This window comes from Saccopteryx leptura, chromosome 9 (assembly GCF_036850995.1).
Source record: "Saccopteryx leptura isolate mSacLep1 chromosome 9, mSacLep1_pri_phased_curated, whole genome shotgun sequence".
Lineage (NCBI taxonomy): Eukaryota > Metazoa > Chordata > Mammalia > Chiroptera > Emballonuridae > Saccopteryx > Saccopteryx leptura.
In genome coordinates this window covers 10206740-10234293 of record NC_089511.1, presented here as the reverse complement: position 1 = coordinate 10234293, position 27554 = coordinate 10206740, and the positions used below count along the sequence as shown (strand labels likewise).

The 27554-nt window shown below is 55.1% G+C and overlaps 2 protein-coding genes across 5 annotated transcripts; one reads left to right on the top strand and one right to left on the bottom strand.

Moving 5' to 3' along the window:
• Positions 1–5983: 5983 nt before the first annotated feature.
• Positions 5984–18946, top strand: DOK4 (docking protein 4). Of its 4 annotated transcripts, none has more exons than XM_066348261.1 (9): positions 10520–10630; positions 11176–11450; positions 15609–15716; positions 15869–15983; positions 16200–16319; positions 16406–16595; positions 17435–17567; positions 17761–17884; positions 17987–18946. In XM_066348261.1, the coding sequence occupies exons 2-9, from the start codon at positions 11385–11387 to the stop codon at positions 18103–18105; spliced, it is 975 nt and encodes a 324-aa protein (XP_066204358.1). In that variant the 5' UTR covers positions 10520–10630; positions 11176–11384; the 3' UTR covers positions 18106–18946. The 4 variants fall into 4 exon arrangements, with proteins under 4 accessions (XP_066204356.1, XP_066204358.1, XP_066204357.1 ...); XM_066348260.1 differs by having other exon boundaries at positions 17435–17573; XM_066348259.1 differs by lacking the exon at positions 10520–10630 and adding an exon at positions 5984–6121 and having other exon boundaries at positions 17435–17573; positions 17761–18946.
• Positions 18947–19263: 317 nt separating this feature from the next.
• On the bottom strand, positions 19264–25866 carry POLR2C (RNA polymerase II subunit C). The gene is made up of 9 exons (XM_066348262.1): positions 25735–25866; positions 25530–25579; positions 24550–24618; positions 24346–24398; positions 21634–21762; positions 21251–21302; positions 20875–21043; positions 20682–20756; positions 19264–20197 (listed from the first exon to the last, which is right to left on the bottom strand). The coding sequence occupies exons 1-9, from the start codon at positions 25818–25820 to the stop codon at positions 20053–20055; spliced, it is 828 nt and encodes a 275-aa protein (XP_066204359.1). The 5' UTR covers positions 25821–25866; the 3' UTR covers positions 19264–20052.
• Positions 25867–27554: the final 1688 nt, after the last annotated feature.

Below are 27554 nucleotides of genomic sequence, written 5' to 3'. Positions count from 1 at the left end.
GTGGACTTGGCTTGGCTCTATACACGTGGAAGAATCGAAACCACAGTGTTAGTCTCAGGGTCATTGTCTTTCCTCTCTCTTATCCCTGACTCTCCTGGCTCCCAGTGGCCAATCACCAAGGAGCCTGGACCCTTGACTTTCTAAGGATTTCTCAGATCTGTCCCCTGTCACCAGCCCTCTCACTACCCAAGCCACACCAGCTCTCTCCAGCAAGGTTTATCTTCTTGCTCCCCACAGTTCCACTGAGGCCCTCTATCTATTCCCTCAGGGCACCCAGAAATACTTTTTTAAAGTGCTCGTTGGATTCTTTTGCGTTTCCTGTTTAAGACCCTTGATCAGTTCCCTATTACTCTTAAGATGAAGACAAACCCGTGAGCTGGCCCCCACGCCTCTTCGTGGGCAGCCTCACTGAGCACTTCGCTCTCCCTCTTCCCTCTGCATTCCAGCCACTCTGCCTCCTCCCACGCTCTTATACAGAGCAGGCTTTTCTGCCGCAGGGCCTTGGCACATGCAGTTCTGCCAACTCAGAACACTCCCCCTCCCCTCTTCACTTGGGTAACTCACCCTTTTGCTTTCACCTGACGAGTCACTTCCTCAGTAAGCCCTCCCAGACAGGTCAGGTCGCCCCCAGATCTCTTCCAGCACCTGGGAGACCCTTGCCTCCCTTCTCACAGTTGTACCTGCAACTGTGGGGTTCTTAGACCAGTGCCTGTTACTTTCACTAGACCGTGAACTCCTTGAGAGCACAGGTCGCTCTTGTCAGCCACTGTGTCCTCAGTGCCCAACCCTTGACACAGAGTGATGCTCAGATGTTTGTTGAACGAATGAATGAATCAGTGAAGAAGGGAAGGCTGGTTCATCACAGGGCCTCCTCTTACTGCTGGCTGGCATGCCTGTCCAGGGCACACTTGGCAGGTCTGCTGTCAGCATGTCTCACTTGTGCTTGGGACAGCAGAGAAGTGCCCAGAGAGAGCCATGCAGCGGGAGATGGGGCTGGAATGTCCCCGCCTTCCTGAGAGCTGCTCTCTCTCCATCGGCAATCTCCCCTCTCCCGGCCTCCTTTGGAGGAAGCAGAGGGAGCCAGAGGGCCCGTCTTCTTCCTCTCCACCCCGCCGTGGTCCGTCCCTTTGATGTGAAGGTTCCTGAGGGGGCTGGTTTGTGTCACTGTTGAGCGGGCAGAGGAGACAGTTCAGGGCGGTCAGTTCTCAGTGTTCCCACGCGGCGGAGCAGCCCTGGGCTCTCCAAGCCCTGGGCCAGCTTCTCACCAGCAACAATCAGAAAGAATTCACCAATCTGATGGCTGCGGTGGGATTCTTTACCCGGGATTCCAGGGGCCCTGCCGGTTCTGGCTCTGGCAAGCCTGCCCTTTTCCCAAGAGCAGACGGGGGAGGTGGGGGGAGTAAGGGCTTGACAGGAGACCCCCCTGGGGGACCAGCGTGGACTAGGATCCCTTATATCAAGTCCACACGGAACAGACTCCACGGTCTTCTCTTCAAGTGCAGCGTGGCTGCAGCATCATCTTGAACAGATTTTTCTACTTGGTGGTCTCAGTTTTTCGACCTGTAACATGGGGATTATGATACCAACTCTGATTTGCTACTGTGAGGTTCACAATTATGGACTTACACTACCACCATGGTCACTAGAATGATGTGGGTCACACTCCACAAGATGGTCCTAACTGACATGGGGCACTCTATGAGAAAGCAAACCCCTGCTCAGTTTTGTTTTCACCCTCTGACCATTTTTACAGAGAAAGTCTCAGACAGGTGGTAGTGTAGGTGTAGCATCTCCCTAACCCTTCTTAACAAAAGCCTGAGAGCTTTTCAAGCACGTAATGTTTCAGGCACACATGTAATGCATTTACTTTATTTTCAAGGTATTTTATTTATGTAGTTTGTTCCTGAGGCCCTGACCTGTGGTGGCGCAGTGGATAAAGCGCTGACCTGGAACGCTGAGGTCGTTGAGGTCCCTAGTTTGAAACCCCGGGCTTCCCTGGTCAAGGCACATATGGGAGTTGATGCTTCTTGCTCCCGCCACCCCTTCTCTCTCTCTCTCTCTCTCTCTTTCTCTCTCTCTGCCCTTTCTAAAATGAATAAATAAAGTCTTAAACAAAAGATTGCCAAAATTAATTAAATACTAAGGTATACTTCTAACAAAATGTGTAGGGCTTGCATGAAATGGCATAATGCCAATGAAAGAAACTGAAGATCCAAATAAATGGGGTGACAGACTGTGTTCTTGGAAGAAAGGACTCAACAGAGTAAAAATGTCAATTCTCCCCAAACCGAAAAAACAAGTCTAGTGTAATTTCCATCAGAATCCTACCAAGATCTTCTACAGCTACAAGTAAGATTATTCTCAAGTTTATGTGGAAAAGCAAAGGAACTAGAATAGCTAAAGTGATTTTGAAAAAGAATAAGATGGGAGGGATCAGTTTGCCTACTTTCAAGACTTACAGTTGCAGGAATCAAGACCACGTGCTTCTAGCAAAGGGGTAGACACATAGATCAATGGCACAGAACAGAGGACCCAAAACAGACCAAACAACGATTTCTGACAAAGCAGCAACAGCATTTCAATGGAAGACAGGGAGACTTCGCAACAGATAGTCACACAGATAGAACAATTGCACACCTATAGGCAAAACACACACCAGGCTGCGTCTCACACCTCACACTTCAAAATGGATCACAGAAATTAAATGCAAACTATAAAACTAAGATACTTTTAGAATAAAACATGGGAGAAAATTCTCAGGACTGAGGGCTAGGCAAAGAATTACTACACGGGGCACCAAAATCAAAATCCATAAAAGGAAAAATGGATAATTTGGAGTTCATTGAAATGAAAAACTTTTGCTTTGTGAGAGATCTTGTTCAGTGGAGGAAAAGATAAGCTGTGGACTGGGGGTAAATATTTGTAAACCACATATCCAAAAGAGGGCCAGTGTCTAAAATAGAGAAAGAACTCTCGAAACCCAATAGTAAAAAAGCAAACAATCCAATTTAAACATGGAAAAAAGACATGAAGAAATATTTCTCTGAAGAAGATACACAGATGGCAAATTGGCACCTGAAAAGGTGTTCAATGACATTAGCCCATTAGGGATACACCAATTAAAACCACTAAGAGATATTACTACATATCAAAGTGATTTTTGAAATTGTAGTGACAATAACAAAAGCTGGCGAGGGTGCGAAGAAACGGGATCACTCATACATTGCTGGTGGGTATGTAAAAGCGTACAGTCTCTCTGGAAAAGAGTTTGGAAGTTTTTGGTTTTTTGTTTAACTGAACATGCAATTACCATATGACCCCGTAACTATACTCCCAGGCATTTATGCCAGAGCAATCAAGACTTATGTTCACATAAAAACCTGTACATGAATGTTTATAGCAGCTATACTCATAACAGCCCCAAACTGGAAACAACCCAGATGTCCTTCAACGATATATAAATAAATACACATTGCCCTGGTTGGTTGGCTCAGGGGTAGAGTGTCGGGCCCAGCATGTGAATGTCCCAGGTTCAGTTCTGATCAGGGCACACAGGAGAAGTGACCATCTGCTTTTCTACCCCTCCCCCTCTCACTTCTCTCTCTCTCTCTCTCTCTTCTTCTCCTGCAGCCATGGCTCTATTGGAGCAAGTTGGCCCCAAGTGCTGAGGATGGCTCCGTGGTCTCACCTCAGGCACTAAGAAGAGCTCTGTTGCTCAGCAATCCCCAGATGGGCAGAGCATTGCCCCCTGGTGGGCTTGCCTGGTGGATCCCGGTAGGGGTGCATGTGGGAGTCTGTCTCTGCTTCCCCTCCTCTCACTGAATTAAATAAATAAATACACACACTGTGGCACATCCACACCATGGAATACTACTCTGCAAGGAAAGTAGCAAACTAATTAATACATGTGACAACTTGGATGAATCTCCAAAGAATTATGCTGAGTGCAAAAAAGCTAATCCCCAAAGATTGCACGTTTATGGTTCCAATTACCTAACATTCTGGAAAAATGTTTCAGTGACCGAATAAATGTTACAAATGGCCAAAGTATAGAAAAGGAGAACAGATTAGTGGTTGCCAGGGTTGAAGGAGGGGTAAAAGAGAGAGGGAAGTGGGTATGGATATAAAAGGACAACAGGAGGCAGCTTTGTGGTGATGGAAATGTTCAATATCTTGACCGTTTCAATGTCAGTATCTGGGCTGTGATAGCGTACTCTAGTTTTGCAAAATGTGACCATTGGAGGAACTGGAAAGGGTACACAGAATCTCTTTGTAATTTACCTTAAAACTGCAGGGGAATCTACAAGTATTTCAAAGAGTTTTAATTTAAAAAGATATTTAGGTGATTATAGTACAGACAGAAAATGGATTGAGCAATAATATGAGGATGAGAGAATGAAGAAGTTTGGGAAACTCTACTCTAGAGAAGATTACTTTTTATTGGGAACACATTTTTCTGATTGGGCAAAAGTCCTCCAGAGGTTTCTGGTGGCGAAAACAGTTTGCTTTGATGGATCAAGTGCTGGGGGCTTTATGGGCTGTGGTTTGAAGCAAAGCAGGTGGGGTCAAGTTTGGAAGAAGCATGGGGAGGTCAGGAGGTTAGGACCCAGGTAGGGACTGGGGCAGCCACCTCCCCCTTCCATGGTAGTCTAGAGCTGGTTAGCTCAGGACCGGGGCAGGAAGCACCAGGGAGTCCCTGGGGCTCCCTTTGGGTCACAGTGACCATCAGGGACCACCCAGGAAAATTTTCAGGGGAAGAGGAGCAACAGTCTAAGAACAAGCTCCCTGGAAAAGCCTGGGCAAGGCCGAGGTCCAGTGTCTTGGAGGCAGGGGACTGGACCGCATGGGTGAGTGCTAAGGTTCTTGGACCCTGGCTGCATCAGGCCTGTCTCTGAGAAACATGGACACTGGTTCTGTTCTGCATATTTGGTCTGAAGCAGTGGTGAGTGGGCGTCAGAAACACTTGCAGGCTTTTAAAAACAGATTTCTGGGTGCTACTCCCAGAGTCTGATGTCATAGGTCTGGGGTGAGGCAGGGAGTTTGCATTTCTTTTCCTTTTTCTTTTTTAGGGAGTTTGCATTTCTAACAAATGTCAAGGTGATTCTGATGCCTCTGGCCCAGGGACGGCACTTTGAGAACCACTGGTGTAGGAGGGTGCAGGCATGAAAACCAGAGGGTGGGGCGCTGACCCCTGAGGAGACGCCCTAGGTGACTTCCCTGTGCTGCCTGGCACAGAAGAGCCCTGTGGTGTGTGATCCCAGGTGGGCAGCGACTCCGCACCTGCAGGGGCCTGAGAGGGCAGTGAGGTGAGTGTGTGTGCTAGGGGTGACCAAGGGGAATGGGGTTTGGACCTGAGGGCAAAGTCTCAGGGGGCATAGGATGGGAGTTCCCGGTGTTCTGCGGCCAAGGAGGCCAGGGGAGAGGAGAGGCTGGCAGTCTTTTATGGGAGCTGACATCCGGGAGGGAGGCACTGATGGCGCTGCCATAGTGTGTGGGGAGTGGGGTGGGGCGGTGGGCGCGGAGCCCGAGCTAGGGAGGTCACTGAGGCTTCTGAGGGAGGCTAGGCTCTGCGGCCCTGGGAGTTCTGTAGGAGATGGGGCAGCCATGGGGGGTGTGATCCCTGAAGAAGCTGGGAGCTGAGATTAGGGGGCTGGGAGCTGATGGGTCCAGCTTTCAGCGTCCGAGAGGCGATGTGAGGCTGGAATTTGGGGCCCAGAGGGAGAGCGGTGGGGCTGAGCCCGGGTACCGAGCTGGGATGCGCTGGGGGAGGCCGGCGGCGGCGGCAGCGCGAGTCCCGTGGCTCTGAGGAATACGGCGGGGACCGCGCCGCGCGGGGCGGGGCGGGGGCGGCTCGGGGGCGGGGGCGGGGGCCGCGCGGGGCGGGGCGGGGCGGCTCGGGGGCGGGGCGGGGCGGGGCGGGGGCGGCTCGGGGGCGGGGCCGCGCGGGGCGGGGCGGGGCGGGGCGGGGCGCACCCTAGTCCCCGCCGGAGTCGGTGCGCGGCGGCCGTGCCTCCCTCGCCGTTCCCGCCCGGAGACCGGCGCCGCCACCGCCGTGACGCGGGCATGAGTCTGGCCCGCCGCCCGCCCTGCCAGCGACCCCTGCCCGGGCCACGGCTCCCAGGTAACTAGGGCGCGTGAGGCGGGGAGGTGGGGCCCTAGTCCGAGCCCGGAGGTCCTTCCTGCTCGGGGACAGGAGGAGGAAGGGAATCAGGGAACCTGCCCAGGCCCTAGATGCTACCCCCTGAGCTCCCCTCAGCAGAGGGGCCCGCGTCGGGACCTGACCGCACCCCTACCCCACATACACCCATCCGAGAAGCCCAGGTCCCAGAGTCCCCCGCCTCGGGGCCTGCCATCCCCAAGGGCCATAACCCAGCCATCCAACCCCCACTTTCCTGCTCTCTCAGGTCCCCCAAATTTCAAGAGACCATGTATTCTCTACCCCACCTGCAAATGGTCCCCCGCCTACAACTTAAACTCATGGCAGCTGCCTGCAGTCCTTGAACCTTTCTCCCCTGGCCCTGGGGTCCTGCCCACCTACTTGCACAAGGTCCCCGCTTTCTGTCACCGCAAAGGGGCAGGAGGGGATTCTGGGCACCTGGGTGATGTGAGCAGAGTGGGGCCTCTGTGCAGCCTGCCTGTCCCAAGCCGCTGTTGCCAGGACACGTGGATGGAGGGTTTGGGGTTTGGGGTGTAGGTGCTTGCAGTCCTGGGTGGCCAGGGGCCTGCAAGATCCCAGCAGCCACTAGTAGAGGCTCGGCTAGTTTAGCACGGATTCTTTCCTGGTGCCTTTCAGAGGGATGCAGGCCATTCCTGGCCCCTGACCCCCCCCCCCCCCCCCCCCCCCGCCACTCACCAGGGTCGGGTCCCAGGAGCTGTGCCCCCTCCCGGCCAGCTGCTTGCCTCTCTGTGCCTGGAAGCTGGTTACTTCTAGCCTTTCCTTCCCGGGCAGGGCAGCAGGGCTGCGCGTGACCTCACCCAGCAGTCCTGGTGGAGAGGGGGTAGCCACCTGGCCGGTCCTGGACACGGTGTCAGCAGTGTTCCCTTCCCTGAGGCAGCTATGAACCAAACTGTGGGTCCAGCGCTCTGCTGGTTCTCCAGGAAGTACAGTTTTCTGGCCATGACGGTCGGCACCAGGAACAGCTTGGGATCCCGAGGTGGGATCCCACCACTGCTTACGCACCTCTGAAAGTTACAGCTCTGGAAGTTGAGCTGGGTTCGGCCAGGTGGGAGTGGGTGAAAGGATGAGGAGGGCAAGTCCTGGAGGGAATTATGCTTTCAACCCCCAAATATCGAGCTCCCACTCTGCCTTGGGCACCATGCTAGGTGCTAGGACCGAGCTTCAGCGAATTGACATTTCCAGGGCGTTCTAGGAGACCGAGCTGCCGAATAGCCAAGGGGCTGATGAAGGAACGAGAATGTGGTGAGGACAATGAAACTGGATGTGGTAATGGAGGCTGAATGTCCGGCTCCTTAGGCCAGGGAAGGAGTCACTTCGGAGGAGGTGATCTCTGAGTTGAGACGGGAATGAAGCAGCAGAATGAACCATGGGACCATCTGAGGGAACAGAGTTGTTGGTGAGGAACAGCTTCGTGGGTCTGTGTAGGGAGGAGTTAGACATGTTGAGAAAGAAGAAAGGCCAGTGTGGCCTGAAGCGGGGGCAAGAACGGGGTGGGTGGGGACCAGGAGAGAGCAGAGTGGCAGTGGTGTTCGGGCCCAGCGCCGCTTGCTTTTCTGACCGACGGCCCAGGGAACAGGGACTGTTCAGATGTTCCTCATTCCATGGTTTCTCTGCCCAGTTGGGTATTTGATCTCTTTGCCACCCACCTTGGATGAGACCTGCAGCAGTTCAGGAGGTGGTTCCTTGTGGGGATTTGCATAGTGGGGGGAGGGGTGGAAGGGGACCCTCCTGGCTTTGATAGCAATCACACTAGGGGAGAGAGGGCCAGACCACAGGTGACTGGGAATGACCCTGGTGCTGGTGAGAATCCTGCCCTTAGGATCTTTGCTGTGGGGTGGAGACAGACAACAGGGAGCCAGGTGTCCAGGTAGGGATGTCCCTGAAGCCCTGATAAGATCCGATCTGTCATGGGGATCTGTCATGGGGCGGGGAGGCCCAGCCAGGCAGGCAGCCACTCCTGCTCAGTCATTGGTTGCCAACTGCAGTGAGTAGCTTTTGTTCTGAAGCCAAAGCCTTCAGGCAGGATCCAGGTGCTGGGAGGGAGTGCTTAGGGAGGCTGCCCCATGGGGCAGGTGTGGTGGGGAGCCCCTCCCCTGCACTCCCTTCCCCTCCCCTCCCCTCTCTCCTCTTCTCTTTCCTCCCCTCCCCTCTGCTAGGCACTAGGGAGCCCCCTGCGCCCTCCCCACAGGACATCTGCCCTTTCCAGGGGATGGGGGCAGCTCAGTCCTCTCTGTGAAGGAGCCTGTGGTGGCCTGGTACTCTCTCTGGTTGACCCTCTCAGCTGTGAGGATGCCAGGCTGGGAGGAAAAATGGGGGGCCCTTGTTCCCCCTACAGTGTTGAGGGGGCTGCTGGTCACCCTGCCTAGCTTCTCTGGGTGCTCAGAGCTGAGCTCACAGGCCTGAGAGCTCAGGCCCTCCTGAATCAGTGGGGCCTTCTTCGCTGCTACAGGCTGGTGAGAGGCAGAGCTGGTGCAGGCTCAGGAGCCAAGGGGGCAGGGGCACCGGGATGGCAGGACTGGGGCACCTCGGGCTGGCTCCTGGCCTGCCGAGTCAGCTCTCCTCCTCGTAGCTCAACACTGGCTGGTCCCATTGCCTCTTCCCCCTCCCTCCACCTTCCCAGTCCCATTTGCTGTGCCATATTGGGCCCCAGGCTGGGCCCGCTCTTGCAGACTTCATTAGGTGCTGAGTGGGCAGGACTCCTGGGACTAAAGGCCCTTGCCGCCCAGGCTTCCCAAGGGAAGGCTGCTCTCCTGCTGGTCCGTGTCTGTGGTTCTGACTCGAGGGTCTGGGGTAGGGGCGTGGGGGTGGGCCAATGGACAGACATGGCAGTGGCTCCGGAGAGTTTGGTGGCCATAGTCATGGGGGATGCCACTGGGAAGGTAGCTGGTGGCGCCAGGAAGGCGAGGCCTGCGCTGGGCAGGTGGGTTCTGGCTGGGTTCTGGTGGGGCAGCAGCTCTTGCAATGAAAACAGCCCTTGTTTTTGAGGCAGAAGCTCTGGTTCCAAAGTGGGCAGGCAGGTGCCTCATGGATTTATTTTCTCGTTTAAAACAGGTGGATTTATCCTCATTTTTCTTTTTACTGATGGGGAAAATGAGGCACAGAGCTGTTAAATGGCTTACTCAGATGACCCGGCGAGCTGGACCCACACTCCCGGCTGTGCCCCATCCTGGGCCACCGTGAATGTACCCCAGGGCCTGGTGTTTCCTTGTGGGTGTGTTCTGAAAGGGGCTTCGGCTGTGGCCTCACAGCCCAGGGTCAGCCTGCTGTCCTCTCGGAGGGGAGTTTTATGTAGCTGGGTTTTGCTATGGGGACAAGGCGGCCCCAAGGGCAGGCAGTAGACACAGGGCTGGGAAAATTGACCCACCTCTGATTGCCAGACCCCAGCTGGGGCTGGGCTATTGGGAGCTAGTGCCAGGGAGGGGACCCCAGACCAGACTTCACAGGAGGAGGGCAGACACTTGGTTGTCCCACTTGGAAGGCTCTTGGACCCCAGGGGCTGGGATAGAGGCAGCTGTGGGGGTACTGAAGAGGGTGTTACCTATTTTGTCCACCCCCCCCCCCACCTTGTTTGCTTGTGCCCACTGGGCAGTCCCATATGTTTCCTTGTTAGGCACTCAACAGACAGGCCTCCAGGAGAGTAATTAATGCCAAGCTGCCGGCAGATCCAGCAGCATGCCTGCCCCGGGCTCTGTCCTGGCAGCACAAGTGCCCAGCTGACCCCAAAAATGCTGCTCATTTCCACCCAGCAATCCTGGAGACATGGGGGGCATGTTGCTGGCACCGCCCTGCCCCTGAGTGGGGGTGGCAGAAAGGCTTTAGGTGGTGGCAAGCGGCCAGAGATGGTCGCAGGGCATTCCTCCCCTAGGCCTGCGTCCATCACCCACTGCGAAACTTCTCATTTGTCCCTGGCTATGCCTCGGGCTTCCTGTGTGACCTTAGCCGTGCCGCTTCGCCTCTCTGGGCACCTTTATTTTCCCATCTGTGAAATGGATGTTGAACTGGGTCATCGCTGAGACTCCTCCTTTTCCCGCCCCCCAGTCTGAGTCTTCAGTATCGGTTGGTTTATTATCTGATTCTGAGTGGCCCCATATTGACTTCCCCTTGGCACCCCTCACTGTCATCTGCTGTGTCCCCTGTCCCAGGCCCAGATGGCTGCTAGCTTTTCCTGCAGTCAACTCCTGCCCGGGCTCAGGCCAGGGGGGGCGCTCATGGCCTGGCCAGACCCAGGCCGTCCCAGCACCAGGGCCAGGGGAGGCGTCTGCTCCACAGTGGCCACCTCCAGCAGACCCAGCACATTCCTCAGGCGTATCTGGGGCCCGCCCCTGGACTCTGCCCTCCCTCCCAGGAAGCAACACCCAGAGGAACTGCTGAAGCGTTCCAGGGGCTGGGAGCCGGGCCTGAGTGGGCTGGGTGACAGTTCTCAGCTTCCTGCCTGGGGCTGGAGAGAACCAGGTATAGGAGGGGTTGGGGTAGAGGGATTCAGGGGTCACTGAGACCGACCACACAATTAACCAGGGAGCGTGGGGGTCACTCAGCCGCCAGACTGCGTGCCATCTCCTGGGGAACCTCTCCATCTCTGGGAAGGCGCCCCCAGGGCTCCCGTGCATGGGGGAGGGGGCGGGCAAGTCGCCTTAAGTCGGCCCCAAAGTTGTAAGAGGAAGTAGGGTTGGACAGCCGCCCCCTTCCCGGGACACCTCTTCCTCTGCCCCTACCTTCCCCCGCAGTGGAGCCCGCACGGCCCTCCCAGGAAGGGGTTAACTGACAGCCCCCGCCTGGAGGGAGGGGACTGGGCTGGACCATTTTCCTCAGTGCTGCCTCCACCTCGGTTTTCCTGAATGGTTCTGTCGTCCAGGGGTGGGGAGGGAAGGGAAGGAAGAAGGGCGGGCGGAGGGGGAGGCAGGGAGGGAGGAGTGTGGGAAGAGGAAGGGAAAAGGAGCGAGACAGCCAGGGAAGAGAAAGATGTCACTGTCTAATCTCCCTGTCGTTTTTATTTTCAGCGGGCGCCGGGCGAAGGATCTGGTAGAACAATGCTGACGCGGGCGAGGTGAGGAGCGGCCCGGCTCGCCTCTGTGCGGAAGGAAGCGCCGGAGGAGCGGAGGAGCTTCTCGAACAGGTGATCCGGAGGAGCTGGAAACTGAGGCCACCTGGGCATCCCTCCCCTCGCCGCCTCGGCCCGGCCCTGCGCCCAAGAGAAGGTGGGGAAACCATGGCGACCAATTTCAACGACATCGTCAAGCAGGGCTACGTGAAGATGAAGAGCAGGAAGCTGGGGGTGAGCCGCCCTCCGAGGGCCCTGCCGAGGGACAGGCGCAGAGGACTTGGTCCGGAACCTGGCGGGTCGGGGTTGGAAGCCCGGTATCGCGCATTTGTGGTCTCCAGGCTTCTGGCCAGTGGGCTGCTGGCATGTGCCTGGGCCCAGCCCTGCCTGCTGCAGCCCCCGCCCCAGCAGGACTGGCTGGCATCCCAGCGGCTAGGCCAGTGGTGGCAGCCGATGGGCAGACAGCTCCTTGGCTATTGTTGAAGTTGTCGCCAGGGGCCCGGAGCACTGGAAACGCCGGGCTGTGTTTGCGCCGAGACCATCTTCCCACTTCCCCTCTCTCCTTCTCCTGCTGCCGCCTCCCTGTTTCTCCCCTCCTCTCTCCTGGCCTCTTTTCTTTTAAGTATTTCTGGGACCCCTGCTTCCCTTGCTTTCTGTGTACAGGTATTTATTTGTTTACCTTTGGTCATTGCTTTTACCGTTGAAGAAGTGTTTGAAAGGGAGAGTGGCTGGTTGTAGGGGGTGGAGGGGTGAGGGATGCAGAGGCCAATGTTTATGTGGTTTATGAATGAGAACTTGGGGCCCAGGGCTCCAAGCTGCTCCCCCTGTGCTCAGTGCTCAGCCTGGAGCTGGGGCTTGGAGGGTTCATGGAGATGAAACCTCAGACAGGCCTGGGCTGCATCCTGTCCCACCCCCTGCTGGAGAAGACCCCCCAGAAGGCAGGAGCAGGGACCCCAGGGACTAACTTAATGATCTTGGTGGAATAGCCCAGGAGTTGCTGCTATTCTTCTGCCCACCCTCCCACCTCCGGTGAGGGGTCCGGCCCCCTCCCAGTAAGACTGAGACCCTGGTGACTGAGGTTGCCCTAGTCTAGTGTTTTACCTGGGGCCCGGGCCCTCCTCTTCCCCTCCCACATGGCCTTGTATGTGTGTGTGTGGCGGTGGGGGGGGGGGGGGGGGGTTGAGATCGGACTGCTCAAGGCTTCCTGGCTGGCCCGAGTGCCGTGTGGGAGGAGCAGGGCTCTCCACCAGCTCCCCTGCCTGGGTACCCCTTGATATAGGACGGAGCAGCAGCGCTGGCCTTGGAGAGGGGCTCCCCCTCCTGCCTGAGGGCCCTGTTGGGGTATGTCGGTCCAGCAGCTGAGCGGGTGAGCGTGTTTGCAGCCTTATCTGAATTTGGCTTTGTGTCCCATCCTGGGCCCCAGCCCAGGAGACTGGGCTCTGGTGGCTGTCAGCCATTCTGCTTCCACCCCGAGAGAGGGCTGGACCCGCTCGGAGCTCAGAACGAGAGGAAGGCTGGGGCTGAGCTGGGAGGCCGAGCCGGTGGGCGCCCGCTTCTACTGCGGCCCCTCGTTCCTCTGAGCCCAGACTGTGCCAGCCCCGGGGGGCCAGCTGGGTCGAGGCCCTGTCCAGGACAAAGCTTACCCGGAAGGCAGGCCTCTTGGGGCTCAGTATCAGACCTGTTCCCGTAGACTGGGAATCTCAAGGTGGGCACAGCCAGGGGAAGGGGGTGTTGGGAGTGGGGCATAGCTAGGTCTAGTCTGGGGTCCCCCCCCAACTCAGAGAATTCCGCTTCCTAATGCTGACCTGATATGAGGGACGGCAGGTCACCCCCAGGACAGCCATGATGGTTTCAGCCCACAGAGGTGAGGGGGGAGGGGCTGAAAGATCAGGAGCCCCGTCCTACCGTCCTACCTGCCGGGCCATCCTCCAGGCAGAGCTGTGGCAGTGTTTTTGAAGTACTGATCAAAGACCTATGAGAAGTGGGGAAGGAGGGCTCTTGAGCGCAGTGGCTCCCTGGGGCTCTGTGAGTGTGTGTGTGTATCCCTGTAACCAAGCAACCGGGGTGCTCAGGCCCCCCCGGGGCCTTTTGCCCCTGACACTGCAGGCTGCACGGAGCCCAGCCTGGCAGGGCATATCTGGGTCATGCATCCATCTATCTATCCATTCATTCACAGTCCCGTCATATGGTCATTCAGAGCTCTGTTAATGAGGCTACCAGGATGTGAGTGAGGGTTCTGAGAATAAAATACAGTGTTTGCCCTAAAGGAGCTCCCAGACTGAGAGGTGAGGCCCGCTGTGGTTTAGGTAGACAGGCCAGCAACCCAGCCAGGATCATGGGATGGGGGCTGCCTAGACCCCGTGTACCCTGGGACTACCTGCTAAGGGTCTGGTGCCTGCATGGCAGAACAGGGCTGGGGAGGGCGCAGGGGCTTGGGGCTGAGGCTCAGAGGACCACTCACCTGCTCTGCTCTGCTCTGGGCTGCCCCTCAGTCTCCCTGCTGTTTGCCAGTGTGAGGAGCACCAGAGATTTCTGGGGAGTGGGGTCCGTAGGCTTCTGGAGTGCCCACTGAAAGAGTAGGTACATCCCAGCCAGACTCTGGGCTGGAAGAGAGCCTGAGGCAGCAGGAAGGGGCCATGGAAGAAAGACTCAGCAGCCCACCTGGGCAGGTAGCTAGGGCTGCCCCTCAAATTGTCTGATCAGCCAGTTTGCCCCTGTAGCCTGAGAGAATGCCCTGCTCTGTCCTTGGCTCTTTGACCCCGGGGAGGAGTCCAAGAAGCTATAGAGAATTTGGGTGGTTTTAAGCACAGGTTGTGCAGGGGTTGGACAAGGGGGAACCTGGCTGGGGAAGGCTCAGGGCTAAACCCAGGCCTTTGGCTCTGTCCCTTTACCTTGACAGCCCCTCGTTTGCAACTGGAATAGGCGCTAACTCTGGCCCCCAGACCCCAGGGTTAGTTAGAGAATAACAAGAGTGTGAGCGAAAGTTCCTGGACTCGGGCTCTGAGAACAGGGGCTGTGGTGGTGTGCAGGCCTGGAAGCAGCAAGTGTCTAATTCCTGTCGCTAGGACGCTCCCTCTGTCGTGGCTGAGGCTGCTGAGGCCCTGGCAGAACTTTGTGTGTGGTGGGCTCCAGGTCTTGGTTCTAGAGCTAGACAGCCTGTTTTTTTTTCTTGTTTTTTTTCTTTTTGTACTTTTCTGAAGCTGGAAACGGGGAGAGACAGTCAGACACAGTCAGACAGACTCCCGCATGCGCCCGACCGGGATCCACCCGGCACGCCCACCAGGGGCGACGCTCTGCCCACCAGGGGGCGATGCTCTGCCCCTCCGGGGGTCGTTCTGCCGCGACCAGAGCCACTCTAGCGCCTGGGGCAGAGGCCAAGGAGCCATCCCCAGCGCCTGGGCCATCTTTGCTCCAATGGAGCCTTGGCTGCGGGAGGGGAAGAGAGAGACAGAGAGGAAGGAGGGGGTGGGGGTGAAGAAGCAAATGGGCGCTTCTCCTATGTGCCCTGGCCAGGAATCGAACCCGGGTCCCCCGCATGCCAGGCCGACGCTCTACTGCTGAGCCAACCGGCCAGGGCGACAGCCTGTTTTAAAAACTAACTCTACCATTTATTAGCTGTTACTTAACTTTGTGGTGCCTCAGTTTCCTTTCCTATAAAGTGGAGATAGTGAAATCAAGCTCAAGAGTGACCCTGAGATTGTATAGAGTATTAATAACAAAAAGAAATAAGGGGCACTCAGTAAATGTTGGCTACTTACGTCACAGTTGAACAATATGGAGTTGAGGGGCACCGAGCCCCCTCCACCGCACAGTAGAAAGCTTTCGACCCCTCAGCTGTCTCTCAGTATCCGTAGGAGATTGGTTCCAGGCCCCCCCACCCCAGATACCAAAACCCGCATATTATTCTCAAGTCTCTTCTATAAAATGGCATAGAATAGTGTGTACAGCCGGCCCTCCATACCTACAGAGTCCCAACCACAGATAACAGATCCTACAAAACCCAGGATACAGAAGGCTGGCTGTATATTTATTGAAAAAAATCCAGGTATAAGTGGACCTCCCGTGTGGTTCAAACCTGTGTGGTTCAAGGGACAACTGTACACTCAGAGCTGAGCTCACAGCAAATGGAGAACACCCTTTGTGGAACAGCCATTCGGAGCCAGCTAAGAAATGACTGCCTTTTCAATGTGTGGAGGGGAACTCTCCCCGAGTGGGTGTCATCCTGGTGTCTACTGTCCCCAGGTTTTCTCTGGGCGGGGGCCTCCCGGGAAGGCTGTGTAGCACTGCCCCCTGTGGTAGGTGGGGGTAACTGCAGGGCCGTGTGTGGTGGGAGCGGGCCAGGGAAGCGAGCTGGCGGGAGAAGCCTGATCCCTTTCCCGTCTTGCCCCACAGATCTACCGCAGGTGCTGGTTGGTGTTCCGGAAATCCTCCAGCAAGGGACCTCAACGGCTGGAGAAGTATCCGGATGAGAAGTCGGTGTGCCTCCGAGGCTGCCCCAAGGTTAGAGGGCCTGGGTCCTAGCTCCCCTAACCTGTAAGCAAGGATGATTTGAGTCCTGAGGTCTTAAGAGCACCCTCCCAGGGGGTGGCAGGCTGGGGAATGCAGACGGAGGTGCTCTACCCTGGCTGAGTCTTTTGTGGATGCTGTCCCAGGTGACTGAGATCAGCAATGTCAAGTGTGTCACGCGCCTCCCAAAGGAGACCAAGAGGCAGGCGGTGGCCATCATCTTCACCGATGACTCAGCCCGCACCTTCACCTGCGACTCCGGTGAGGAGCTGGGGCTGCAGACCGCCACCCAGCTGCCCCTGGGTCCGGCGGGAGAAGGCAGCGCGGGCTAGCAGTGGCAGGGGTGCCTCTGAGTGCGCGGGCAGTCCTAGCCTTGCCCTCCCTGCCTTGCACGGTGGGCTAACTCAGGCTGAGTAGGTGGGGCGGGCTGCGGGGTGACCCTGAGCCGGCAGCCTGACGAGGTGCCCTTTCCTCCAGAGCTGGAGGCGGAGGAGTGGTACAAGACACTGTCTGTGGAATGTCTGGGCTCGCGGCTCAACGACATCCGCCTGGGAGAGCCAGACCTCCTGGCCCCAGGGGTGCAGTGTGAGCAGACAGGTGAGGCTTGGTGCTGGGGGAGGGAGAGAGGGGGCGCAGGGCCCCCCACGGGAAGCTGCAGGCCCGCTCCTCCTCTCCCCCTCTAGATCGTTTCAATGTCTTCCTGTTGCCCTGCCCCAACCTGGACGTGTATGGCGAGTGCAAGCTGCAGATCACCCACGAGAACATCTACCTCTGGGACGTTCACAACCCCCGCGTGAAGCTCGTCTCGTGGCCCCTCTGCTCACTGCGCCGCTATGGCCGGGACGCCACACGCTTTACCTTCGAGGCTGGCCGGTAGGACCCTCTTGCCTCCCCACCCTGTCCCACCGTGGTCATGATGGGGGCTGCCGTCACTGTCTGCCAGGCACTGTGCTGGGGCTTAAGTTATTTATCGGCATAGCAACCCAAAAGGAAAGATAATGTTCCCATTTTATTTTAAAACTTTTCCACTGATTTGAGAAAAGAGGGAAATATCAACTCATTGTCCCAATTAGTTGTTTCATTTAGTTGTGCACTCATTGGTTGCTTCTCATATGTGCCCTGACCGGGGATCGAACTCTTGACCTCAGCATGCTGGGATGATGCTCTGTCCACGAAGGCACCCTGCCAGGGCCCGTATTCCCATTATACAGATGAAGAAATTGAAGCTCATGGCAGGCAGGTCAAATGAGGTAGTTACCAAAATGGAATTGCTTGGGCTCATATATGCTGGCACTGGCACTTACTAGCTCTGGGATTGTAGGCCTGAGCCTCAGTTTCCTCATTTGTCAAATAGGACATAAGAAAAGTCCCTAACCTCATGGAATTGTGCTGAGGAACGTGTGACCCATAGTGTGGACTAGACTTGAAATCTGTGTAGTCCTCTAACCTTCTGTATGCTTGCTTCCTCCTTGTCAGGTGGCCTGAGAAACCCCCTAACAATGAGGACACTGTGCTAGTGCATAGACCGGAGGGTGGCAGAGAAAACTGAACAGGCTAATTCTTGTAAAGTACTTAGATCACCACCCAGCACATCAAAAATGCTCAGCGCATTGGAGCTGTGTGGCCAGACCCCTGGGAGACAGCCCTGCCAAGCATGTGCATGTTTGGTGGGGTTTCTACCACCTTGCTCTCCATGCCACTTGTGTCCCCAGGATGTGTGACGCTGGGGAAGGGCTCTACACCTTCCAGACACAGGAAGGGGAACAGATTTACCAGCGGGTCCACAGTGCCACCCTGGCCATCGCCGAGCAGCACAAGCGGGTCCTATTAGAGATGGAGAAGAATGTGAGGGTGAGGCGGTGGCGTCCTGACCCAGGGGGTGGGGGAGGCAGGTGGGCGGGCAGGCTGAGCACCTGGAGTGTGCCAGGTGTCCCACTTAGTGTGCGCACAGCACAGGCAAGCAGTCTCATGCGGGGTGCTCGGGGACAAACCCCCACCAACAGGCAGCTAATAGGAGGGTCCCTCCTCTGGCCCACAGCTGCTGAACAAGGGCACGGAACATTACTCCTACCCCTGCACGCCCACCACCATGCTGCCCCGCAGTGCCTACTGGCACCACATCACCGGCTCCCAGAACATGGCCGAGGCCTCCAGCTGTGCCGGTGAGTCCCAGCAGTGCCCCGCCGCCACCTGCCACCAGGCTCTGTGGAAGACACGGTCTTTCGACCTGGACCGGAGTCCTGAGCCTGCCTCTGTGTCCACAGGTGAGGGGTATGGGACAGCCCAGGCCAGCTCAGAAACGGACCTCCTCAACAGATTCATCCTGCTAAAGCCAAAGCCCAGCCAGGGGGGCAGCAGCGAGGCCCAGGCCCCCGCCCAGTGACGGCAGGGCTGGCGGGCGCTGGTGATGACTGGGGCTGCCCGCTGCAGGGCTGACTGCAGCGCGCTGTGCACAGCCTCAGGGGGCTGGTGGCCAAGAGCCTGGCGAAAGGGAACGAGCTGTCCCTCCCTTGCCCCCATGGGTGAGGCTGGACCAAGGCACGGGGCTGGCCACACCACCTGAGCATGTGAGGGCTGGCGCTGCCATGGGACTGTATACTGTCGATGATTTTAATATATACGGCTTATGACATGTTCTATATTAATGAGACTCCCCTGTCTCTCCCTGCCACCACATACACATTTTCAACCCCATGACCAGGCCACAGTCCAGGCTAGTTTTGAATGTTCTCCATGGCACAGCCCTCCCGCTGCCGGGCCAGAGGGAGACAAGCAGAACTCAAGCTGGCGCTCTGACTGCACTTTCCGCAGGCAGCCAAGGGCTAGGGCAGCAGGTGGCCTCTCCGTCCTCTGGGCCTAGAGTGGCACGGGAAGGATCCACTTACACTGTGCCACTTGGTGACACCTGACGTGAAAATCTGGTTTGCAAAAGAAAATTGCTGCCCAGGCCCCTTCCCGCTTTATAGGCTGACAAGGTATCCTGTGGGTGGGCAGTGCTGGTGGCCTCCGTCAGGGGGGGATGGCCAGTCCCCAGCAGGACGCTGTGGGAGCACCCCACTGCCTGCTCCCTGACCTGGGGTAGGCAGGCCCCAGCAGCGGGTCCCTCTCCGTGCGTGGCCACCCCGTGGCCAGAAAGCACTCAGAAACCAGCCCTTCCCATTTCCTCCTCCCCACATGGTGCTGAGGCTCCCCGCTGAAATGCAATTAAAGCAATTGATTTTCTAGTGCTGGTATTTATTGACTACTGGGCAGAAGGGCTATCTTTCTATCCACATCAAACCTTTGGTTGCGTGTATGTTTTTTTTAAATACTTTAGGATTTTGATTTGTGGGAACAGACCTTGTTATCTTGATGTAAATAACCACTGTTCAAGTTGTGGCAGGAGGAGGGTAAGCAAGGGGCCCCTCCACAGCCGGCTCAGCCCTGAGCCTGGCCAGGGAATGACCACCCAGAAGAATAAGCTAGCGTGAAGAGCCGGGCCAAGGCCTTGGAGAGGGAGGCAGAGCTGGCTGGCTCAGCTAGTGGCACGATGACGCATGAAGGAGATTATGTTGTGCTCTTTATTGCCAAAAATAAAAACTCTACTGTTAACGAATATCCCTTCCTTTCCGTACTGTATCTGGTTTTCTCCCGACTCCTGCCAGGCGGCCTGATGAACTGCTTTGGGTACGTTCCTTCCTACAGTCTGCCGGGTCAGAGCCGGACCTCTGTTAGGCGCGTGCCGCCCTTCCCCTGCCTACCGCCAAACTAAAGGATCAGATCATGGCACTGAGGGCATGACTGAGGGTACAGAGGGAAACACAGGGTTTATTTGGGGGCAGCGGGCAGCCAGGCTCCAACACTGTTCTCACCTTAGTGACACGGGGATTTGAGAGAAGTGTCAATAGCAGGGATGGGTCTGTAGGCAGCCTGGATGACAGTTCTAGCACTCAGTCCTAACACCAGAAACCTAGGCTACAACTGGGGAAATCCAACTTTTGGACAGAAAGAGCTGAAATGACCAAGAGCGGAGGGTGCAGCTCAGTGGTTTTCAGCAGGGAGGCAGTACGACCCCTCCAGGCAGGTTAGGAAATGGGGGCTGGGTTTTGGGCACTGCTGGCAGCAGGCAGGGCCAGGGGTGCTGACTGTCCCGCCTCAATACCAGCAGCACCCCTGCTCATCTATCTGCGACCGGCGAGGCTGGGGGAAACCCCCCACTCCACCTCTAGTTGGTGCTGACAGCTTGCCTGGTGGAAGCAACAGCGGTTCAGGCCCCAGAAACCAGCCGTCTCGGGACGCCGGAAACACCGCTGCGCTCGGACCCCTTCTCGCCAACGCAGGGGAACGGCAGCTAGTTTATGGTTAGGACGTCGCTCTGGATCTCGTGGCTCAGCTGGGTCTGCAGGTCGCTCAGCTTCTTCTTCAGCCCAGAGAGGGCGGAGAGGACGATGGTTTCGGGGCGCAGGGAGCCGCAGGACTCCACGTTGTAGTAGAACCTGAGGGAGGGTCCGTGAGAGCCCCGCCCAGGGGCTGGCCACCTTGGCCCTTGGCCGCCCTCAGGAACTCGACCTTGCCCAGGGCTGGCCTCCATCCTCTTAGGACAGCGGTCATTACAGGGCCTCGAAGAGGCTGCAGCCACCTCAAACAGGAGGAGAAGTGGGACACAGAGGGGCAGGGCTGCGCGAGCAGTCTGCGTGCTCACAGCTAAGGCTCGGTCGGTTTCCGGCCCCAGGCAGGCCCTTTCTTTGGACGTTGAAAACCAGAATAGGAACAGCGCACCCAGCTGCAGGCCCTGCTTTCTCACAGTGACTCAGGGAGGACAAGGACCTGCCCCTGGGTTTGCCTAACGTGGGCTCCGCAGTCTCCAATCCGTCCGCAGCTAACAAGAGCTGGGACACAGGGTGAGGGCCCCCTAACTCAGAGCTGCGCCAGAACAGGACGCTCTGCACCCCGCCTTCCCGGGCCGGACCAGGCTCTCACCTCTCCGGCTTGCCGTTAGGGTCGTAAGGCGCCTGTGACTCGTCCTCGTCCAGCTCAGAGTACTCACTCTTTGGCCTGGGGACAAACACAGGACAGCAGGGGGTTGCCACTGCAGCTTTCTGAACACCTGTGCCCATTGTGAGCCTGCGTCAGTCACAGGAGCTGTGTCTGCTGCACACACTCCCGAGCCTACCATTCCTCCGGCTTGGGGTACACCGTGTGCCTCAGGGCGTTGTCGGGGTCGTATTCAAAAGCCACCCCTGCGGTCGGGTTCCATTTAGCATGCTCCTTGCCGAAGCCCTTTTTGGCATAGGCGTGAAGCCTCAGCTCCTGGCCCTTCCGCAACTTGACGATGAGGATGTCTGTGGGAGAGGTGGCTGTCAGTAAAGGGGCCAGGAGAGGCACGGTCCCCCTGCTTCTGACTTGCAGTACCACTGGGAGACCACACACATCTGGACAAACAGCTGAGGGAAAGACCAGGCACCACGAGGCTGGCTGGCCTCTGCCTTCCTGCTGTTTGGCAAAGTGACAACTCACACGGACATCGGCACACTCACTCAGGCCCTTACCGTCCTGCTCCACGTAGTCATTGGGGTCATTATCTCGGTTCCGGGATGTCACCTAGAGGGGCCCAAACAGAGACACTGGTTAGCTGTCCTCTCCCAGTCACCTCTCCTGGTGATGACGACTATTCCTGACTATTGCTTTCCATCTCGTCCAGATCCAGCCTGCCAAACCAGGGCCCGAACTGTGCCGGTGACAGCACTCCAACCTCTTCTTCATGACTGTGACAGCCTTTCAAAAGGGTCCTGGGTGACAGAGGGCACACCCCCCATGGCAGAGCCCGCCAAGCCCAAGGGTCAGTAGCCCCGGGAGTATAAGAACCCATCCCAGCTGGCCCACTGAGGGCAGGGGGAGGAGAGTAATGGGGGGGAGTACTTAAGACACTGACCGGAATGACCCGGGGGCTGTTGGAGATGAGGTCTCGAGACGTGACGTGCCGCGTCTGGTCTTCGTTGCACCGCACGTCAAGCGTGAACTCCACCGAGCACTCGGGACAGAACTCTTCGCACGTGCAGTCCTGAGGCAGGAAGACAAGCTGGAATGAGTCCGCAAAGAGAGTGGATCCTGAGCTCCCTGCTTCTGGTGCCCAGCTCCTCATGTTTCTTATCTATGCAAGGGCGGACCAGTCTCCAGGCTCTTGGGAGCTGAGTCAGTCTGCTGACCTTCTTGAGTGCAGACACTTTCCAGTTTAGGGACAACCCACACATGCCGACACCCAGGCTTCCACCCACACCCACCAGTGGCCAGGCCGCCCCGGGCAGACACTGCTCACATCTCAGCATCCCCAGGAACTGGACTAGTTCAGGAATGTAATCCTCATTTAAAATAAAATGAAGCAAAATACAGGAAAAAAGTACCTTTCAAGTTCTAGGCAACTGACCTTTTCTTAAAAAGAAAAAACACTCGGCTAGGGCACACAGGAGAAGTGCCCATCTGCTTCTCCACCCCTTCCCCTCTCCTTCCTCTCTGTCTCTCTCTTCCCCTCCCGCAGCCAAGGCTCCATTGGAGCAAAGTTGGCCCGGGCGCTGAGGATAGCTCCATGGCCTCCGCCTCAGGCGCTAGAATGGCTCCAGTTGCAAGAGCAAGGCCCCAGATGGGCAGAGCATCACTCCCTGGTGGACATGCCGGGTGGATCCTGGTCAGGCGCATGTGAGAGTCTGTCTCCCTACCCGTTTCTCACCTCAGAAAAAATACAAAAAACAAAACAAAAAAACCCTGCTTTTTTGTTATGGAAAATTGCATACATTCACAAAAACCAATATAACAGACCCAAGTAACCATCTCTTAGCTTTAATAATTATCAAGTTTGCCATTCATAAAACACTCTATTCAGTCAGGTACTGCTACAGTTTAACTTCAGGCGAGGAGTTATTAGAATGTCATCAGGCAAACTGTTGTCCCCTCGCTCCAGGGAGGAAAATGCAAACTACTTTTTATGTTTCAGAGATGACAAAGGAGAACCAGAGGCCACACCCAGACAGTCCGCAGTTCCACACAGGTAAGGGGGGAATACTAGACCTGCAATACTCACTCTTAGAAATATGAAATGGGAGGGTCCAAATGTAACAGAAGATAAAGATAGGAAGAGGTACTCAACTTTAAAAAGAAAAAAATAAGTATGACAGGTAGAGTCTGGTCAAGATGAAAAGAGACTAAAGAAAGAGAACACCAAATGCAATATATAAATCTTGTGGGTCAGACCACAAACAAAAACAATGAAGGGCAATTTGGGGGACAAACAGGAAAATCTTGATTATGAACTGGACACAGATATTATAAATTAGTGCTAATTTTCTTAGGCATGCTAATCATGTGGTTGTGCAGGAGACTATCTTAAAATATTCTTAGAACATGCATGCTGAGGTAGGTAGAGGTGTCCGGGTACCTGGGACTTTCTTTCAAATGGTTCAGCAAAACAGTAACATACATACATTTTATATATATATTATATATATAATATATGTATACATATATACGAAATAAGCAAAGGTAGCAAAATATTAACAATTGGTAACTAAAGGTGAAAAATGAGTATTTCTTATTCTGTTTCTTCAACTTTTCTGTAGACTTTCAAAAAATAAAAAAAATTTAAAAATGGACTACACCATATCATCTTTCAGTAAATGTAATACTAGAAGAAATTTAACAGAAAGAATTGCTAGGTCATAGGACATGCATATCTTTATACAAGATATCGCCAAACTCCTCTTCAATTGGCTGTACACCTGTCCAATATCGGTGATGTTTTATTCTTAAAAACAAAAATCTGGAGATGTGAAGCAAATATGGCAAATTGTTAAAATATGACAAGGTGTTGGGTGGAAGTCTAAGTATCTGTTATATTAGCTCCACACTTCACTGAATGTTTCTTATAAAATATATATGTATATATAGCTACAGAACATACCAAATTAGACACCACAAAAATAAAATGCCCTTGGGAATTAGAAGATGAGCTGATCCAGGATCACCCAAACCTCAAGAAGGAACAGTCTCAAGCTCCTATCTAATGTAGTCCTGGGGAACGGATGCAGGTAATCTAATCCTGTCCCGTTCTGCCTAGCCGAGGGCTGCTAATGTATCATCCGAGAGCAAACACAGCCCTGGTGGAAGAGGGCCAAGTTCAACTACATCGCCTATGGGGTGAGTTACAAGTCTGAGCACTCCAGGCCTTCACATGCTGCTCTGTGGGGCAGTTCCCACTCCCTCTCCTGTCCTCCCCCTCTGCCCCATCCCCAACCTTCTTTTGATGCCTTTTAGCTCCACAGTCCCCGTCACTGGGAAGAAATACTTGGGAAGGCAGAACCTGAACAGAGCAAACTTTGAAAAGGAACAGCCCCCCTGTTTAATATAAATGGGCGTTCTAGCATACACCCCTCCTGTGTGACTGGCTGAAGAGACTCCCTAATGCCCTGTGGGACTAACCCATCTGAGGCCCATCAGATCCAAGGACCAATGCCTGCCTTGGGCTCCAGACAACACCTCCATACTGTCTTTCTAAAGGCTCGAAGCAAGATGTCAGGAAAACCCTTCTGAGAACGGAAGGCCCTCGCCTCCCGCGCCTCCCCCGCCTCACACTCCACGCCGTCACCCAGCATACCCGGGAATACTGCAGCTTGTCCACAATGTCGTCACTAGTGAGGGGAATTAATCCTGGAAGACAGAGAACAGCACTTTGAAGAAGGCCAAGTGGCCACGCCATAGGAGAACCTAGAAGTCCCGCTGAGAGTGAGAGGCTCTCTCTCCCTCTCTGACACCAGGCAGAGCCCCCTCCCTTTTTCGCCTTCTAAAACCAAGCACTCACCAAGCCTGTGAGCGATGAATTCGTCATGAAGGACGGAGGAATTGGCATCAATTTGAACCCAGTCAATGGCTAAAAAGTGAAGGAAGCAGACATGCGGCTTAGCCACCAAATTCACCTAAATAAAGGCTTAGAGCAGTGGTTCTCATGACTTAGGAATCACCTGATGCTTACTCAACTGCAGAGGCCTGGGCCTGGCCGCTGGGTGCTGATTCACACAGCTCTAGAATGGGGTCCAGGAATCTGCATTTCCACATGCACCACACACCCCTTCCCTGCTCAGGAATATTTAGGGCAGGGGTTCCCCGCACCACACAGAAAAACAATGACTTAGAGACTAGTCCAGCAGCGGGAACATGTTTCTTTGAGCTGGACATTTCCATGAGAAGCACTTATATCTGCTATTCATGCCAACGCCAAATCCAAGAACACAAACTATTTGGGTACAGTACTTAAATCTTGGGGGGAAACCTCACAAAGGTAACATAGACTCATAGTTCCTATCTCATTTTATGGTATAGTGACCATGTCACTCTCTATTTAACATTTTATTATCACTCAATCAGACAATATTTACAGAACTACATACTTTAATGGACAGAGCATACCCTGGTTAAGTACAATTAACATCCCAATGTTAGAGGCAACTACAGCCCACCGTTTGAAAACTTTCCCAAGTTTCACACCCAGAGTAAGTGAAAACAGTATCGACCCCAAGTTCGAAGCCTTCTGAACCCATGTTCTTCACCAACGCGAACGTCAGAGTGGACCTAAGTGGCCGGTGGGAGCCAGGGAGGTGGCCAGAAGAGGCCCAGGGTCCGATCAAGTCTCCAGCACCGCCGTGTTGTCAGCGGCCCCAGCCCCCGTCCAAACCGGGGAGAGGAGACAGGAGCCGCAGGTGTGTGCGGCGGGGTGACCAGGGGGTGGCGGTGAGTCTAGGGAGGACTGGTAGCCCTAGCAACGAGGAGGCGGGGCTCGCTTACCTATTACGGGCACCTCGGCGATGAAGACCCTCCGAATAGAATTGGCCACCCTGAGGGATGAAAACCAAGCAGCGTGAGGGCCGCGGCCGATCCCGCGCCCCCTGGTTCCTAAAGTAATGAAGGCGTGGCACAGAGCCGGCCCCACCCCCCGGGTTTGGGCCTCTAGCGCTCCCAAGCCGCCAGCCGCTTCCCTCAGCAGCCTTACGCTAGGTCGGTATTCTCGATAATGAACTTGACATTCTCGTCGGTGAGCTCCGTGATCCGCACGGTGGGCTGGTTGGCGTACGGCATCGCGCTCCGCCACCAGTCAGCCCCACTGCGCGCCGCCGCACCGGAAGTTACCGGAAGTCGGTAGGCGCGGCCCCCGCCGCTTCCTTGCAGCGGCATCTACAGCGCCGCCTGCTGCTCGGAGGCCGGGACTACTCCGGACCCGCTGTTTTCTACCCACCACCTGGTTTAAAGGTACCAAGTTCGACCACCTTTGAGGGCGATTTGGAGAAACATGCATACATACACTCTTGACTCAACAGTAACACTTCCAGGAATTCATACTGCAGAAATACTTAAACTTGTAAGCAAAGCTACCTTTACAGGGATGATCACTGCAGCAGTTTGAAACATCAAAAGAATAAAAAGTCATTGTCCATTGAGAGACCTAGTAAAATATACCAACATAAGAATACTATGATATCTTTAAAAAGAATTAAGTTTGTACATTTATGGAAAAACAATAGTATACTTTAGCAAAGTATACTTGAATGGTAGGTGTGCACCCTTTCCTGTCCACCCTCAATCCTGGATCATGTATTTCTCTACCTGCAGGAAGATACACTCATTGCTCCTTATTCTGATGCATCATCTATAGTTGTGTCGTCGCAGCGGGTGGGAGCGGGGTTTTCACCTCTGCGTCTTCAGTACCTGCCAGTGTGCGTCTCACTGGGTGAATGCTCAGTAATGACCGAAGTCCCATAACCAGTCTTAAGAGGTCTGAATGGGTCTCAGAAAGGTCGTATCTGCTCCCACAGAGAAGAGGTCTTAAAATACAACTTGGGGGGATCTTTAGTGAGCAGAGGAAGAGTAATCAGAGGTGAAGAGGAGATTGCCTTAGCAGAGTGACACCTCTTCCTGATACAGAGAGGAAGGCCATTGTTGTCTGCTGCGTGAGAAAGGGATGCCATGAAGGAAAAGGAGAGAAAAGAATGAAATTTGGAATCGCTACTGCAGGGAACCTGACAGGGTGTTAAGATAAAAAGAATTTAAGAGGTGCCCAAAAGTACCAGTGGAAGACCCACCAAGAGATTGGATATTCCTATTAGCGTGTGACTTCCCCCAACAATATTCAATTGACTTAGGTAGGAGACAGCAAAGCAGAAGACAGATGCTAGGGACTGAGTTATGTCTGCCCAAAACGTTGAAGCTCTAACGCCTATTGTGATGGCATTTGGAGATGGGGTCTTTGGGAGGTCATGAGGGCAGGACCCTCTTATCAGGAAGAGACAGCAATGTTTTCTCTGCCACATGAGAACAGAGAGAAGGCAATCATCTACAAGTCAGGAAGAATGCCCTTAGTAGGAACCTAAGTGGCTGGCACCTTGACCTTGGACTTTCCAGCCTCCAGAACTGTGAGAAATAAACGTGTGATGTTTAAGCCACCCATCCTGTGGTGTTTGGTTATAGCAGCCTAAGCAGACCAATACAAGGGCTTGCGAAGGGAGCCCAGCCAGTGCAGAGGCCAAGGAAATTACTGAGGCTAAAGAACATATCACTGGAATTGTTAGTAATGGGCAAGAGCAGCCAATTGAGCTAATGGGCAGCAGAAGGCCCCGTCACTCACGTTTTACTGACAGGAAGCCTGAGCCTAGAGACACAGAGCGAACACATTGCCCAGAAGGATTAGCTAGCACCAGCACCAGCACCAGCACCAGCACACAGGTCTCTTGGCTGCTAGTCTCAAGCCTTTCCCACAACACTGCTCTCTCTGGGGTCTTGGGATACCTGCCATGGTCTGTATGAAAACTAACTGTA